This window comes from Rutilus rutilus, assembly GCF_951802725.1.
Source record: "Rutilus rutilus genome assembly, chromosome: 7".
Lineage (NCBI taxonomy): Eukaryota > Metazoa > Chordata > Actinopteri > Cypriniformes > Leuciscidae > Rutilus > Rutilus rutilus.
In genome coordinates, this window is record NC_140221.1 from 25,772,328 (window position 1) to 25,786,967 (window position 14,640).

General features: G+C 36.1%; 2 protein-coding genes across 2 annotated transcripts; one reads left to right on the forward strand and one right to left on the reverse strand.

The window, feature by feature from the left end:
• Window positions 1-52: 52 nt before the first annotated feature.
• Window positions 53-10,012, reverse strand: micu2 (mitochondrial calcium uptake 2). Its single transcript, XM_084414070.1, has 12 exons — window positions 9,762-10,012; window positions 6,585-6,720; window positions 6,023-6,054; window positions 5,780-5,855; window positions 5,588-5,635; window positions 4,736-4,818; window positions 4,171-4,224; window positions 3,888-3,982; window positions 2,439-2,610; window positions 1,764-1,872; window positions 1,463-1,620; window positions 53-1,158 (listed from the first exon to the last, which is right to left on the reverse strand). The coding sequence occupies exons 1-12, from the start codon at window positions 9,957-9,959 to the stop codon at window positions 1,057-1,059; spliced, it is 1,263 nt and encodes a 420-aa protein (XP_084270196.1). The 5' UTR covers window positions 9,960-10,012; the 3' UTR covers window positions 53-1,056.
• A 1,385-nt stretch (window positions 10,013-11,397) lies between these two features.
• rhogc (ras homolog gene family, member Gc) lies at window positions 11,398-13,918 on the forward strand. The gene is made up of 2 exons (XM_084414322.1): window positions 11,398-11,708; window positions 12,033-13,918. The coding sequence occupies exon 2, from the start codon at window positions 12,056-12,058 to the stop codon at window positions 12,629-12,631; it is 576 nt and encodes a 191-aa protein (XP_084270448.1). The 5' UTR covers window positions 11,398-11,708; window positions 12,033-12,055; the 3' UTR covers window positions 12,632-13,918.
• Window positions 13,919-14,640: the final 722 nt, after the last annotated feature.

The window sequence follows — 14,640 nt, forward strand, 5'->3', positions numbered from 1 at the left end:
CTTATTTACGTTTACAAAGACAAAGTTATGGTGAAAACGTAAACATAATTATGCAAATTATATATGTACTTTTCAGAGCATTTAATCACTATGACATTTCAAGTAATTGATAGTTACCACATGATTATTAATGGAAAATTGTAGCATTTTTTTTTTTTTAAGATTGAACATTTTAGAAATAAAAATAGCAATATGGTACAACAACCAACAATAACTGGAAAAAAACACAGATTAAACAGAGTTAAACAGATTGTCATCACAGATACCACATGGGCTCTTACATGGAGTCTTTAACGTATACATTTAAAAGAAGAGAACTGTATTTATAGTCTAATTTCAATTTCACAAATGAAACTCAAAAAGGACAAAACTCTGTTAAAAAAGTTTTACAATGTGCTTACTTAAGATGGAATAGCATTATGTTCAGTCACAAAACAGCCCCAAAAGCAACTAATTCCAGTACAAAAGTGTTCTAGATTAGAGTTTTGGGGTAATAATTGCATAATTCAAACTCTGTATTAGATTATTAGATTAGATTACAATCTTATATAACAGAAAAGATTTACATAGAGGTTATATGTAAACAATACCACATCCCAATACCAAAAGCTAAAAATAATTAAACATGTTAACTATTAAATAGTTACCAATTCACATAAGAAAAATCACAAAAAGACAGTGTAATCTTGATGGAGTGTACACAGGCCATTTCACAAATTCAAGGCCGAAGAACACATCACAGATTTTCAATAAAACAAAAACAGACAACAAACCAATCATGAAACCAATTTTTATATAAAAGATTGTTTATAATCTTAATTGTAAGTATTTGATATGTTTTGGATCAAAGGTAATATCACTTTAAAAGCATTATTCTCTGGACCCATGTAAACTTTTTAAAAGGACACGATTATGGTTTAACTGACAGTACAACTAACAAGCCCTGGTGCTTGTAAGGAAATAATTATGTACCATTTTCCTCCCCAGAAGTATATGGAATTGCAAGTATTAGCACATACGGCTAACCACATACTCAGAGCCAGACCTCTTCTTGTGTCAGACAGGACTGCCGGTTTCACGGAGTGCCTCTTGAGCTCCTTGCAGTGTCTCTCTTTTTACACATTTCCAATAACCAGAAATACCCAGCTGGGGCTGAACCTATGCAACACACAGGTGCAATCTACAGTAAGTCTACCGGTTGCTGCTTTGAGCCACTTACACACATTCACATAGATTAACAACTACTGTCACAAGATTGGGCTATAACTGCTCTTCAGATTAATGTCCATCATGAGTATTATTATCAGCATCGACATTAGAATTTACTACCAATAATTCTTTTAACTTACCAATAATTGATTTTTATTAAATGATTCATTTTAGCACAACATTGTAAATGAAATAAATACAATTCTGCAAATGAATAATTAATTATCAATTAAAGGGCTAAATGGTTTCTCACCCTGAGTCCACGAAGTACTCTGTCTTTCATCACAGCGAGGAACTCTTTATCACTCAGACAGTTGTCCCCGTCCAGGTCAAAGATCTTAAAAACGGTGTCCAAAACGTTCTCTGAAAGGTCGTGGCCCGTCGCTATCTTCACCGCTCGCTTAAACTGAGCTATAGAGCAACATAGTGAGGGAGATTGCTATGCATTTTAATGACTCAATCAACACAACTTGGAAAATGTCAAGAAATGTATTAATGACAATCAGTTATGTCTTATTAGAAGTTAAAACTATTGTCATCCAGATCAGTCTTACCCATTCCTATTGGCTTGTTGGCATCATTAATCATTTTTACTGAGAAGGCGAAGTCTTCCAGATTATTGGTAAAGAGACAGAATGCTTTAAATTCATCAAAGGTGATGCTCTGGCAAAGACAAAAAACAGACACTTTCACAAGACGTTTTAAAATAAACTAATGGAATTATAATGTTACAGGATGCTACAAATGCACAAGATCTTTATTTTATATCAAATAACACTCCTTATGTTATAACGTTTTCTTTTAAATTGATATTACAATTTAAATGAAATGTATAATGTAATGACCATGTTTTTCACAAGATATTTCAGCCAGTTGATGGTTTTATTATAAATGGCAGTTGGCATTCAGGTAAACAGGTTCCAGAGGTCTCTAAATCAGTAGTTCAACTTTTTTGACTCTAAGGCGCACCTTCGTTAGCTGGTCATTTTGTGCCAGGGTTTAGGTTGTGATAAAGTTCTTTCTTTTTGGCCAATGAAGCTTTTTGCAATAATTTAAAATGCATCTGACTATTATGCACAATAATGTACAAACAAAGTGAATCAACACCACAGCAACTAAAGCAGCAAACTTTACGAAACACCAAATTAATGTCACTGCCAATTATTTTGGCTAAGGCTGTATTTTAATAATATTCAGGACTATTAGCATTAGAGTTTAAAACATGTTACCTGTCCAGTGGGGATCCTCTTCCTCATGTTGTCCCAGTATGCCTCATTGTCCTCTTCATTGGTGTAGTGAAGCAGCCATTCAGCAAAGTCCTCCCGCCTCATGGTCTTCATCCCTTTAGAAAACCGCAGGAACTCAACTTCTTGAACCTCCGCCTGCAGATCTTCCATAAAACTACACAAAACCAAAACAAAATCCTTGAAACATCTCTCAAGGCTAAACAAAAGTTAAAACACAGGATAGATGGTAGACAGGAGATGAGTTACCCGGCTTACTTTGAACAATGTTTGTATTAAATTTACTCTACTGTTCAGAAGATTTTTTTCTTAAGTAAATTAATACCTTTATTCATCAAGGATGCATTAAATTGATTTCTATTTTAAATAAATGATGCTCTTTTGAACTTTCTATTAAATAAATAATCCTGATTTTTTTTTTTATATTTAAATAGTTTCCTCAAAAATATTATGGGCCAGATTTACCAAACAGGTCAAATTAGCGTGAGAGCACAATCCCATAAAAGCGCCGATGGGAGTGATCTACAACGTGCAAATTAAAGAACACAGACGCAGCTGGATCATTTCCATAATGACCAACGCAATCTAGAGAGCAGCGCAAATTAGCGTCTGGTTTAAGTCATGCTTTTTTGGGGTATTGACTAGCACATACTTTAGCAAATCATGTTGCGTAAATACTCTCCTCCCATAAATTTGCATCTGAAAGGGAAAACCCTACAAATGCATATGCAATAAGGTCAGCTGCAAAATGTGTCCACAAATGTTTCACTGCATATCTTTAGTAAATCCTGACAGTAGCTTTTTAACGCCAAAAGAGGGTTTGCGCTGGCACATGCTGTTAGTAAATCTGGCCTATATGTTTAACGTTGATAATAATTAAGCATCAGTAAATGCTTACTGATCACCAAATCAGCATTTTAGACTGATTTCTGAAGGAACGTGACACTGAAGACTGGAGTAATTCAGCCCTTCCATCACAGGTGTAAATTATATTTTAAAATATAGGAAAAATATCATATTTCAAATATTACTGGTTTTTTTTTTTTTTATCAAATAAATGCAGCTTTGGTGAATATAAGAGACTTCTTTCAAAACATAAAAACAATCTTATAGACCTATTGATCTTGATGTTGCTGTATTCTGCTAATCTCATGTCTACACTTAACATTATTCAGAATCAATTATGTTATTTTTGTAGCAATACATTAATGAAATAAGTGAGTGGAAACATCATAGTAAAGGCAACAAATAACTTTTGATTATAACTGATCATCACTAGTGAGAAGTTTACAGATTTATATTATACCGCAAATTTAAGGTCAAATAGCCTAATACTACAGATACCATACCACACAATTATAATTATTAATAATCACACAGTCACTTAAACATGCTAAAGTAAGGTAGTGTGCATTTTGGGTAATGCTGCTTTACCTGCAAAAATCTTTGTAGTGGAGTTTTTTCTTGCCATTTTTCCCAAAGAAGAAAACCTGTAGTGTAGTGTTGACCTCATAATCACTGTTTGAAATCTGTAGAGAAACAGACAATGCTGTTTGCCTGAACATCTAAATGTAACAAATGTGTTTATAAAGATATTCAACAACTGAACTTTGACATTGAACACAACTAAGAAGTGTTTCTATACAGAATATAAGAATAACAAATTCTAAATCTCCCATATAACATGCAAAGTTGCTGAACTTAAACATGTACCCACCTCTGTCTCACTCTGCCTTAGCAGCTCTTTCCTCGGTCGAATAACTTTCTTCAGCTTCAAAAAGAGAGTAAAGTTAGTAAAAGAAATCATGCACATTCAAATAACTGATTTACTTACATATTCTCTAGTGTTTATGCATGTGTTTGTGTGTTAAGGGGCAGTGGGATGTAGATATGAGTCTATTCAAATAGCTTTTTGAGCTTATGTGAATCTTCTGCACCACATGGCACACTGATCCATGTTTGTGAATAGACCAAACATTTAAATCAAATAAAAAAAATTCTGATGCTCCAATCATGCACCAATCATGCATCAACCATTCTCACATACCTGGTGCACATTGGTCTCATCTCATGTCAGCATTAACAGAAACACAAAGCAGACAGACCCTAATGACCACACTACTTACATTCCATAATGAATAAATCCAGTCAGGAAAACTTTCTTAGTTAAATTCATATAAATTTACAAGAAAGAAAGGTTGTTGTTTTTTAGTTGTGTTTTTTTCTCACATTTGCACTTATCAATTTGAGTATGAGAAAACGTGTGACAAGACATGTCATACCTTCTGAAATTCCTTCTTGTCCACATGCTCATTGCCATCAATGTCAAGCATTTTGAAAGCAATATGAAATCCTGTTTGAGGTTCTGGAATCACAATGCAGTTAAACAGAGTAAAGCAATGGATACTGGCTACAAGGAGGGAAAGACTAACGGGTATAAGCTGCCCCATTGTCAGTAAATATCACAAATACAACTATGATATAATTGTGATGTTATGGTAAATACAGTATATTCCAGTATAGTTTGGAGCTATAAACGAGTGGTTTCAGCTGTTCCTACATTTGTTCATGAATTTGGAATAAATTCTAGAATGAAAGTTATTGATGAATCATGATTTGTTCATGAAAACATTCATATGCTGATTTCACGCACAAGTTAGTGAATGAGATCCATTAAATTTTGGTTCCAAACCAGAAAGTGATCAAACAGTGATTAAATTGTCTTTCTACCCATCTTCTGTGACTTTTGAGACTAGGAATGAGAATCATAAGGAAATGATGATTCCCAAGTTGGACTATATTGTCATACTGTATGTTTGATGTGGCATGCAACCAGCAAGGACAATGATGCATTGTCTAATTATTGTGCATGTATTATTTCACAAAGGCCAGTCTCTCTTTCTTATTGCATTCAAATAATACTGCAAACTCAGCTAAAATTAATTTTGCTATGATGCTGTGAATTCATCAGCAGTGCAGGATGGTGCAGATGAATTTTGATACAGGGTCAAAGAATCAGACTTCAAGAACGTCACAAAAATAACTGGTTCCAAGGACGGGAAAATGATGTAGCTGATAGAAAACTCTTTATGAAATTATGAAAAAAAAAAAAAAAAAAGGCCAGGAATACTTACTTGTAAGAATAGTGAGGAGAAACAAGTACTCTGTGTAAGAGATCAGCCCTGAAAATAATTGTTCAGACAAGGATGTTCAATGTTCATTTTGTTAATTAAAACACTCAATTATGTAAACAGAAACAGCATATTCAACATTACATTTTAATTGTGACATTTCCTCAATGAGGCATGTGTTCGCTCAACACATACCTTTGTCTCCGATTCCTCTTAACAGGAGATTTCCTGCCTCAGCCCTGGAAGCCACGCTTATCATATCGTCCACATCCTGTGAGTTGACCAATCAGGCACATAATAAGGCAAAGCTTTAATTGTATCTGTAAGACTTTCAGCACAATCACACATCACATATGATCATATATTAATGGTATTCGTTTAGAGCTAGTCTATTTGTCTTCGGAGCAACATTCATGCGAACTAACAATATGAACTTACTGCTTTGGTCAGGATCTTTTTCTTAAGTTTGCCTGTAAGAGGAAGATCAAAAGTTGTTGTAACAATATTTTGCAGCATAGTGAAAATTAACAGAAAAAAAATAGCTTTGTCGTCTGTAGTGGTGTTTGGAGAGATCCTGGAGTACATTATGCTTACTTTATGAATACAAGGCCTAACACGCAGAGGTGATTACTTCCAGATAAACAGCGTTTTCACTCGGATGTACACTCAAACCAGAAACATGTTAATATAAATGAGAGTGTAAGTGAAAGAGAGGGGAAGGCTGCATGTGTCAGCAATTTGGGGTCTTGGTGTATTTTGATAGTAGTCCACATAAAGAGATACATTTAAACAGAGAAATATTAAAGTATGCACTTTTCATAAAGGTAAAAACTGTCATCCTAAAGTAAACATAAAAGCTATATTCTATTTAGTCCAATAGAATAGGAATGCACAATATCACATTCTAATTTATACATAATAGTGCCTCCCTAGTGCATGTCTCTTTTTGTTGCACATTTTTTGAGTGTTTGCACATTTCATATGATGGTGTGTCACTTACAATCCACTTTCTCCATCAAGACTGAATGGAGGAAGTCTCTGGGTGTCATGTATGGCTCCTCTTCATAGATCATGGAGGCAAACTGGTTAAACCGCAGTCGTCTCATTGACACTTGTGGTACTCTGATCTCCTCTTTCTTTACAGACATACCAAAATGAAAAGAAAGAGTACAAGTTGCATTCATGAACTGTGCAATTGCATTGTGTCAAGAGCTTAACCTGGCCTCTAGAATATTTTGAGACATTAGAATTATGACCCCTTATCTTTACTTGAATAACTTGAATAGTGTTTAAATAATGTCTAACTGGAAAGTTCAGTATCATTTTACACAAAGAGCAAGAGGCAATTCTATGACTATTTAAGGGACAACAGGGGAGCAGTGTTGTGATTGTTAATTAAAACTAATACTATTAAAATAGTTTTGTTTATAGAAATAAAGCTGAAATGAAATATAAAAATAAGATGAAAATCTTAACCTTATAAAATGGAAACAAAGTTGCCTTGTCAGCTAATTTACTAAATTAAAGTACTAAAATTACTAAAACAAACTGAAATAAAAATAAATTAAAGTTAAATGGAAATAGGAAACTAATAGAAAAGACATACATGCAAATAATACTGAAACATAATATAAAATGAAAACCATATGAAAATGTAAAAAATAAATAAAATAATTTAAAATATTAATAAATACTATATTATTAGTATACAAATAATACTAAAATAACAGCAGGGGGGGACAAATTTGCACAGTGGTAACAATTATTGCAGCAAATATGATTTGATGATCTTTAAATGTGAACTCAAGATTTATTATTTCTCTTTAACCAATGTAAACACTGTGATTGTAAGATTACCTTAAAACGGTTTAAACTGAATCATGATGAAATGATAACATGAATCATCATGGTATGAAATAAATGTTTTTCTCCAAAACACGTTGGCCACAATTATTGGCACCCCCATGAAATCCTTATGAGGAAAATATCTTTGAAGTATATTCCTATTCATATTTGCATTTATTTTAGCACACCAGGGTGACTAGGAACATGAAATTGTCTAGCCATGACTTCTTGTTTCATATGAGTATAAATATGACGAAAACGCAAAGTTCAAATTCCCTTAATCATCCATTACAATGAGAACAACCAAAGAATATAGTTCTGATGTACAGCAAAAGATTATTGAGCTTCACAAAATAGAAAGTGGCTATAAGAAAATAGCTAAAACACTGAAAATCCCCATTTCCACCATCAGGGCAATACAGTTCCAATCAACTAAAATTTTACAAATCTGCCTGGAAAAGGACGTGTGTCTATATACTGTCTTAATGCACGGCGATGAGGAAAGTTTGAGTGGCCAAAGACTCTCCAAGGATCACAGCTAGAGAATCCACAGCCATATCACCCTGTAGCCCAAGACTGGTTGCCCACTGAAGCTAAGCAGGGTTGAGCCTGGTCAGTACCTGGATGAGAGACCTCCTGAGAAAACCAGGTTCCTGCCCGAAGAAGTGTTAGTGAGGCCAGCAGGGGGTACTCACCATGTGGTTTATGTGGGTCTCTCGTGAAAGATTAGGGGTGTAATGGGGTGTCCTGGCCAAATTCCATCTATTGGCCTTTATCAATCATGGCCTCCTAATAATAATCCCCATACTTTCAATTGGCTCTATCACTCTCTCTTCTCTCCACTTTAGCTGGTGTGTGGTGAGCGCACTGACGCCGCTCTTTTGTGGCTGCCGTCGCATCGTCCAAGTGGATGCTGCACACTGGTGGTGGTCGAGGAGAGACCCCTGATATGACTGTATAAAGCGATTTGGGTGTACAGTAGTACATAGTAAAGCACTAGCCTATATAAATGCCTCATTCATTTATTCAACTGCAGAAATTAGTTTAATTATTTTTTTAGGCAGAGTGCCTAAAAAAGTAAAAAATAAAAAAAGCACCTACATCACCACATATTGTTTGGGAGGGTTTCAAGAAAAACCCCTCCTCTCTCATCCAAGAACAAACTCCAGCATATTCAATTGTCAGACACTACTGGAACTTCAAATGGGACCAGTTTCTGTGGTCAGATGAAACTAAAATAGAGCTTTTTGGCAACAAACCCACCAGATGGGTTTTGGTGCATACAGGGATAAAAAGTACCCCATGCCCACGGTTAAACATACAAAGGATCTGTGAGATTTTGGGCCTATTTTTCTGCTGGTGGTTCAGATACATGGCATCATGGATTCTATCAAATACCAACACATAAAAAATCTAAACCTGACCACCTCTGCTAGAAATCTTATAATGGGCATTGTTTGTATCTCCAATCAGGACAATGATCCAAAACAAACATTAAAATCAACACAAAACTGGGTCACTGAGCACAAAATGAAGCTTCTGCCATGGCCATTCCAGTCCCCTGACCTGAACCTTATAGAAAATGAGTGGGGTGAACTGAAGAGAAGCACCAACATGGATCTGGGAATCTGAAGGATCTGGAGAGATTCTGTATGACGGAATGGTCTCTTGTTCAGGTGTTCTCCAAACTTATCAGGCAATATAGGAGAAAACTCAGAGCTATTATATTGCCAAAATGAGGTTGCAAAAAGTATTGAATAAAAGGGTGCCATTAATTGTGGCCAAAGTCTATTGGAGAAAAACATTTATTTCATAAAGAGATTTTCCTCACATTTTCAATTATTTTACTTCAATGAAAGGTGAGGTTTTTGTGAGGTTTTTTTATTTTTATTAAAGATCAAAAGGCTATTTTTACAGGCTACTATGTTCATATTGACCAAGGGTGCCAATAATTTTGACCATGACTGTAAGCTACAGTTTGCTGTGACAGCATACAGACAGACCGTGATGGCAACAGTGTAACTATCCAAACTATTCAAAAAATGTGTACATAAATAAGACATATTAGGCTTTTAATGACTCTCCATGTTCAATTTACCATACTGCAATAAAATAATAATAATAGTAGTAGGCTAATTATCGATTGGTCCCATTTTAATAGGCTAAGTAACTTAAACATGAAAAAGATGACAGTATAATTTTAGTGACTCTATGAACAAAAAGACGGCATGACAGTGAGTCTGTTATGTTTTTAACTTCTCGGACAACACGACGTTTTAAAAAGTTAAGAGGTTGTTTTAAAAGTTGTCTCTGATTAGAGAAGTTTGTTTACCTTCGTGACCTCCTCCGCGTACACGATGTGTGGCCAAAGTGTCCGTCTGGGTTCATTGTTATGGTGAATAAATCCGCCAGCTACAACAGAGCCTAGTAGACCCGCTCCAACAGCACGACTATACCATACACTTCTGAGAGGCCACAAACCTCTCACTGCGTTCCGCCAACTAGCGCCTAACCTGGCCCAAGTCGCCATTATTCTACTACGGGAAGTTTGTTTTATCAGTCTTCTTTGGTCAAAAGTGGAGTTAGAGTGATAAGAGTCGGTGATTTGTCGCCCCTATCAGGCGCACATCATAACTACATTTTGCTCGCGAGCTCGTGGAAAGTTGATTATAATGGAAGACGCACCTTGCAGTGCAAACGAGTTGTACAGGTAAATTAAACATTGATGATGCTTTAGTCATTTTTACTCATAGTCATTTTAGACACCCTGTGTACATTTTTACGAAACGGGACATAATCTCCGGTTAATTTAAGAGAAGTGATCTTAAACAGTATTCTTCAGACGATCAGCTTCCTTAGAAGTTTCAGGCAAGGCACGCTGAATTTATAAAACATGATATCATGGTAATTGCTCAGCTTTAATGAAAACAAATATTTAAAATATTTTGCGGCTTATGGGACAATAAAAGAGGCCTACTGTTCTATAAATATAAATGTATGACTATATAGCTATTGATAGCCATGATGGGAGATGAAAAGGAGGAAAGGATGGGGAGGGGTGAAGTCCACATTCTGAAACACAAGAAACACTCTCGCCTATAGGTGAGGGAACAGGTAAATAGGCGACCTTTTAATCACCTCATCATGCTACATGCTAATTTTTATTTTTTTATTTTTGCATGATTAATTATTATTAATTATTATAAATTAACTATTTTTATTATAAAGTGTTTTAGTGTCCTTGTAACACGTTAGATGTTACATGTGATAACACATGCTACATGTAGCCTAGACTGCTTGTTATACTAATAACTGTAAATTATGTATAATTACACGCAACTAACCCTAAACCAAACCCTAATCCTAACCCTAACCCTAGGCTATGTAGCTGATTAATTTTAGTATTTAAATGTATAATTACACTGTAACAAGGAAACCTTAAATAAATTGTAACAAATTGAGATTTAGCTAGTGGTGAACTGGCAAAATATACATTGCTCTTGATGTAATACGTTTATACGGTACATTTAAGTTTAGTTGATTCAAAGCATTTATCAAAATGAAAGACAAAACCTACACATATGTGTTGTGTAGTTATTACTCTGAAACTACAATGCATTTCCCATTAGCCTTTGCAACATATGCCGTAAGTTAATGAGCTAGTGAAAGAAAAGGACTGCATTCATGTTGAGATTTGATTTAATTAGCCTACATATGTGACTTACAAGTGGATAATGTCATAAAAAGACACCAGAAGGTAGAACGTGTTGAAACCATTAGGCCTATACAAGTTAGTCCAATTTAGTAAAGTAATACCATAAACAACACTTGTGTTAATATTAATTGTATTCACATTTTAATTATTAATCATAAGCATTTATGACTACATAAATGTAAATACAAAATTTTGTAGTTTTTACTCTGAAACTACATTTCCCATAGGCTTTGCGACATGGGCGTGTTCCTCTATGTCGTCTCCGTTTAGTTGAAGAATGAGCCAGTGAGAGAAAAGGACTGCGATACACACAGAACAATTTGCCTTAATTACAATAAATGGTGTTCATATGAACGTATTTCGAGACTTTCGATGTGTTTCAGGTTTTAAGCGGTTGTTACGCGTAGTTACACACCTTCAGGAATTGTTTGCTAATGTTTAATAACTGATTAATGTGAAGCTCATCCGCTAGTCGGTTAGCAAAGCGCCTTTGCCGCTGCGATGATGGAAACTTGAGCAGCTCAAAGCAAACACTCATCCAGCTCTCCAGACCACCCAAACACAGTGAGTTTTACTTTAAAAAATATACTTTTAACAACGAGTATGTGATGCTGCCTTACTGAATCCCATAATGGCCGGTTTTATTTAACAGATCAGCTGCTAACGTACTAGCTGAGCAGATTTTTTACTTTGTTTTGGGTCTTTGTTGCTGACAGAGGTGTAACCTGGAAAATTAACTAATATGAAGTCAACTTATACAGACAAACTGCTATTTAGTATTCCCTGCTGTGTAGTTATCTTAACATTATCTGCTGTTTTACCATCTGAGCTGTTATCTGCCAAGTCTTGTACATGTATAGTGAGGTATGAAATCTCTCTCTCTTACAGGGACCCCTGTGCCAGGCAACAAGATGCAGACCATAAAGTGTGTTGTCGTTGGTGATGGTGCAGTGGGAAAGACCTGCCTGTTGATCTCCTATACCACCAATGCCTTCCCAGACGAGTACATTCCTACGGTGTTCGACAACTACAGCACTCAGACCTGTGTGGATGGCCGCGCCGTCAGTCTTAACCTGTGGGACACGGCCGGTCAGGAGGAGTATGACCGCCTGCGAACCCTCTCTTACCCACAAACACACGTGTTCATCATCTGTTTCTCTGTGGCAAGTCCTTCCTCTCATGCCAACGTCAGGCATAAATGGCACCCGGAGGTGTGCCACCATTGTCCCGGCGTGCCCGTGCTGTTGGTGGGCACTAAGAGAGACCTGCGGGGGGACAAGGAGACCCTGGAGAAGCTGAAGGAGCAGGGCATGAGTCCCACCACTCCGCAGCAGGGCAGCGCTTTGGCCCGAAGCATAGGTGCGGTGCGATATCTGGAGTGCTCAGCCCTTCTGCAGGAGGGAGTGAGAGAGGTCTTCAACGAAGCAGTCAGGGCCGTTCTCTACCCCAACGCCAAGAAGCACACCAAGAAATGTGTGCTGTTATAACTACATGAGGATGTGTGTGTGAAAGATTTTATGAAGGGTGGAATGTAAGTTAGTCATGTGATCGTGTGTTGCTACCATTTTTTGTTCGTATCTCTACACTACAGTTAGCAATAGGTGCACAGGCTGATAATGAGAAAGATTGAGACTGTGTGCGCTTGTGTGTTTGTGTTTCAACTTTACATGCATATCACCTAAGACATAAATACGGTTTTGTAATCTAAAATCAGGCAGACGGAGTGGATTTGTCTAAAGGACTACAGGCATTGGCAACTTCTGCCTTCCTATAATGCCTTAAAACCCCAGCATATTTTAATCACTCAGAGGATATTTCATGCACCAAAGTGTAAATTCAGTCTAATGTGACCGAAGGTCTTATGAAGGTGCTGTCTTTCCCTTACCGCATGAGTAGGCTAACACAATTATGAGGGCTTGCAATCCCCCTAATTTGCGTGCTATGTTAATGTGAGACCCAAAGGACTATAGGTTTGATGGCCTATGTTTACCACAACATGCCATTTTTCCTGTATTGTTGCCTGTTAATGATCTGTGACCTTTGTAGGGTCGATTGACAGCTCAGGAAGTGCTGTGTAATCCCATCGTGCCTTTAGCGGCTCAGCCCGTACATCTCACAAACTCCTTCCTCTGCTCATTTCATTTAGGGTGCTACTTTGGGTGCCAGTTGACATTTATTGCTGGAAAGGGCTGCTGAAAATGTACTGAGAGCTGCTGTAGCTCACCTGCCTCCTACTAGAGCTGTAAATGAAGGGATATAGTGCTGTTTTATAACACCCTTGGGGTAGAAATGAAGATCTTTGTATTTGGCTTGTTGTGCCTGAATCCTCAAATTTACAACCCTGTTATTGAATCTGAAGTGCCACTAATATTTGTATTATTTTGTATTTTATCATGAATGTTGACACTCCAATGAAGTGCCCTAATAAGAAATATTGGAGGAGAAATACTCTTTGTCTTACATCTCTGTTATACAAGGAACATCCAGACTGTGGTTAATGTACACAAACACTCCAAACATTCAGGTTTAGGCTTCTATTTGGGTCAACATTTACATTTTATATATTGAATGTCTACCTTTTGTATAATAAACATCAGCTGTTTCTTTTTTAGCCAAAGGCTGCTTTGTCAACGATTTTGTTTTTAGGACATCAATACCACACTAATTTCTTTTTTTTCTTTTTTTGTATTAAAGCTGTTTTTATTTCTTGAAACTGTCATTATTGTTTAAGAATATACCTCCACTTGCATGAGAAAATAAACCAGTTTTAAAGTAAAACAGAATGGTTCTTTGACCTCAGATTTGTTCATGACGCTCTGTATAAACGCAGAGAGAACAAGTGGGAGAAAGAAAGAACAGCTGCATCTCTCTGACGTTCTTCACAATGCTTTTACAGATGAACAAAACCGTCAGCTGTGGATGTGTAATTTGTGTTGAGGCATTGTTCTTAGAGTAATGATCTAATGTTTAGGCCTGAATGCTTAATTTATGTTGGGACAGGTTGTCCTTTACAAAAAAGTAGGAGAGACCGGGGTTGGTTGGCACACGGTTAATTTCTCATACATGGATGATGTAACATTTCAGTGTTTGCTATCTTAACCCACAATTTATTCCAACAAGACAATACTGAAACAAAACATCAAAAAATGTAACTTCTCAGGAAAATGATGTGAAATTAATTAAGGGATATTTGCTTTTTTTTTTTTTTAATGAATGTTAGTAGAGGTTATTTTTAGTTATATTTTGATATTTATTTGATAATTGATAATTATTCCACTATCCTTTATGGAAAAAGTTTGGTTGGTTAGTAGTAGTACATGTGTAATATAAGAATAATTAATAAATCCTAATATGTGGATAATGTCATTAAAAGAAAAGCAAATATTGTGCCTTTCATCTGCCCTGTTTGTGTAACACTTTAAAAATCAGCAAAAGGGATTTATAAATAAAATGTATTATGAAACAAAGGGCAAAAAACGATTATGTACATATTTTA

Coding starts and splice junctions, on each gene's coding strand:
- rhogc (XM_084414322.1), top strand. CDS start 12,056: ATGCAGACCATAAAGTGTGTTGTCGTTGGTGATGGTGCAGTGGGAAAG.
- micu2 (XM_084414070.1), bottom strand. CDS start 9,959: ATGGCGACTTGGGCCAGGTTAGGCGCTAGTTGGCGGAACGCAGTGAGA. Junction 6,721..9,761: donor ACGCGGAGGAGGTCACGAAG/GTAAACAAACTT, acceptor ATGTCTGTAAAG/AAAGAGGAGATCAGAGTACC. Junction 4,819..5,587: donor TCTCCTCACTATTCTTACAA/GTAAGTATTCCT, acceptor TTGTGATTCCAG/AACCTCAAACAGGATTTCAT.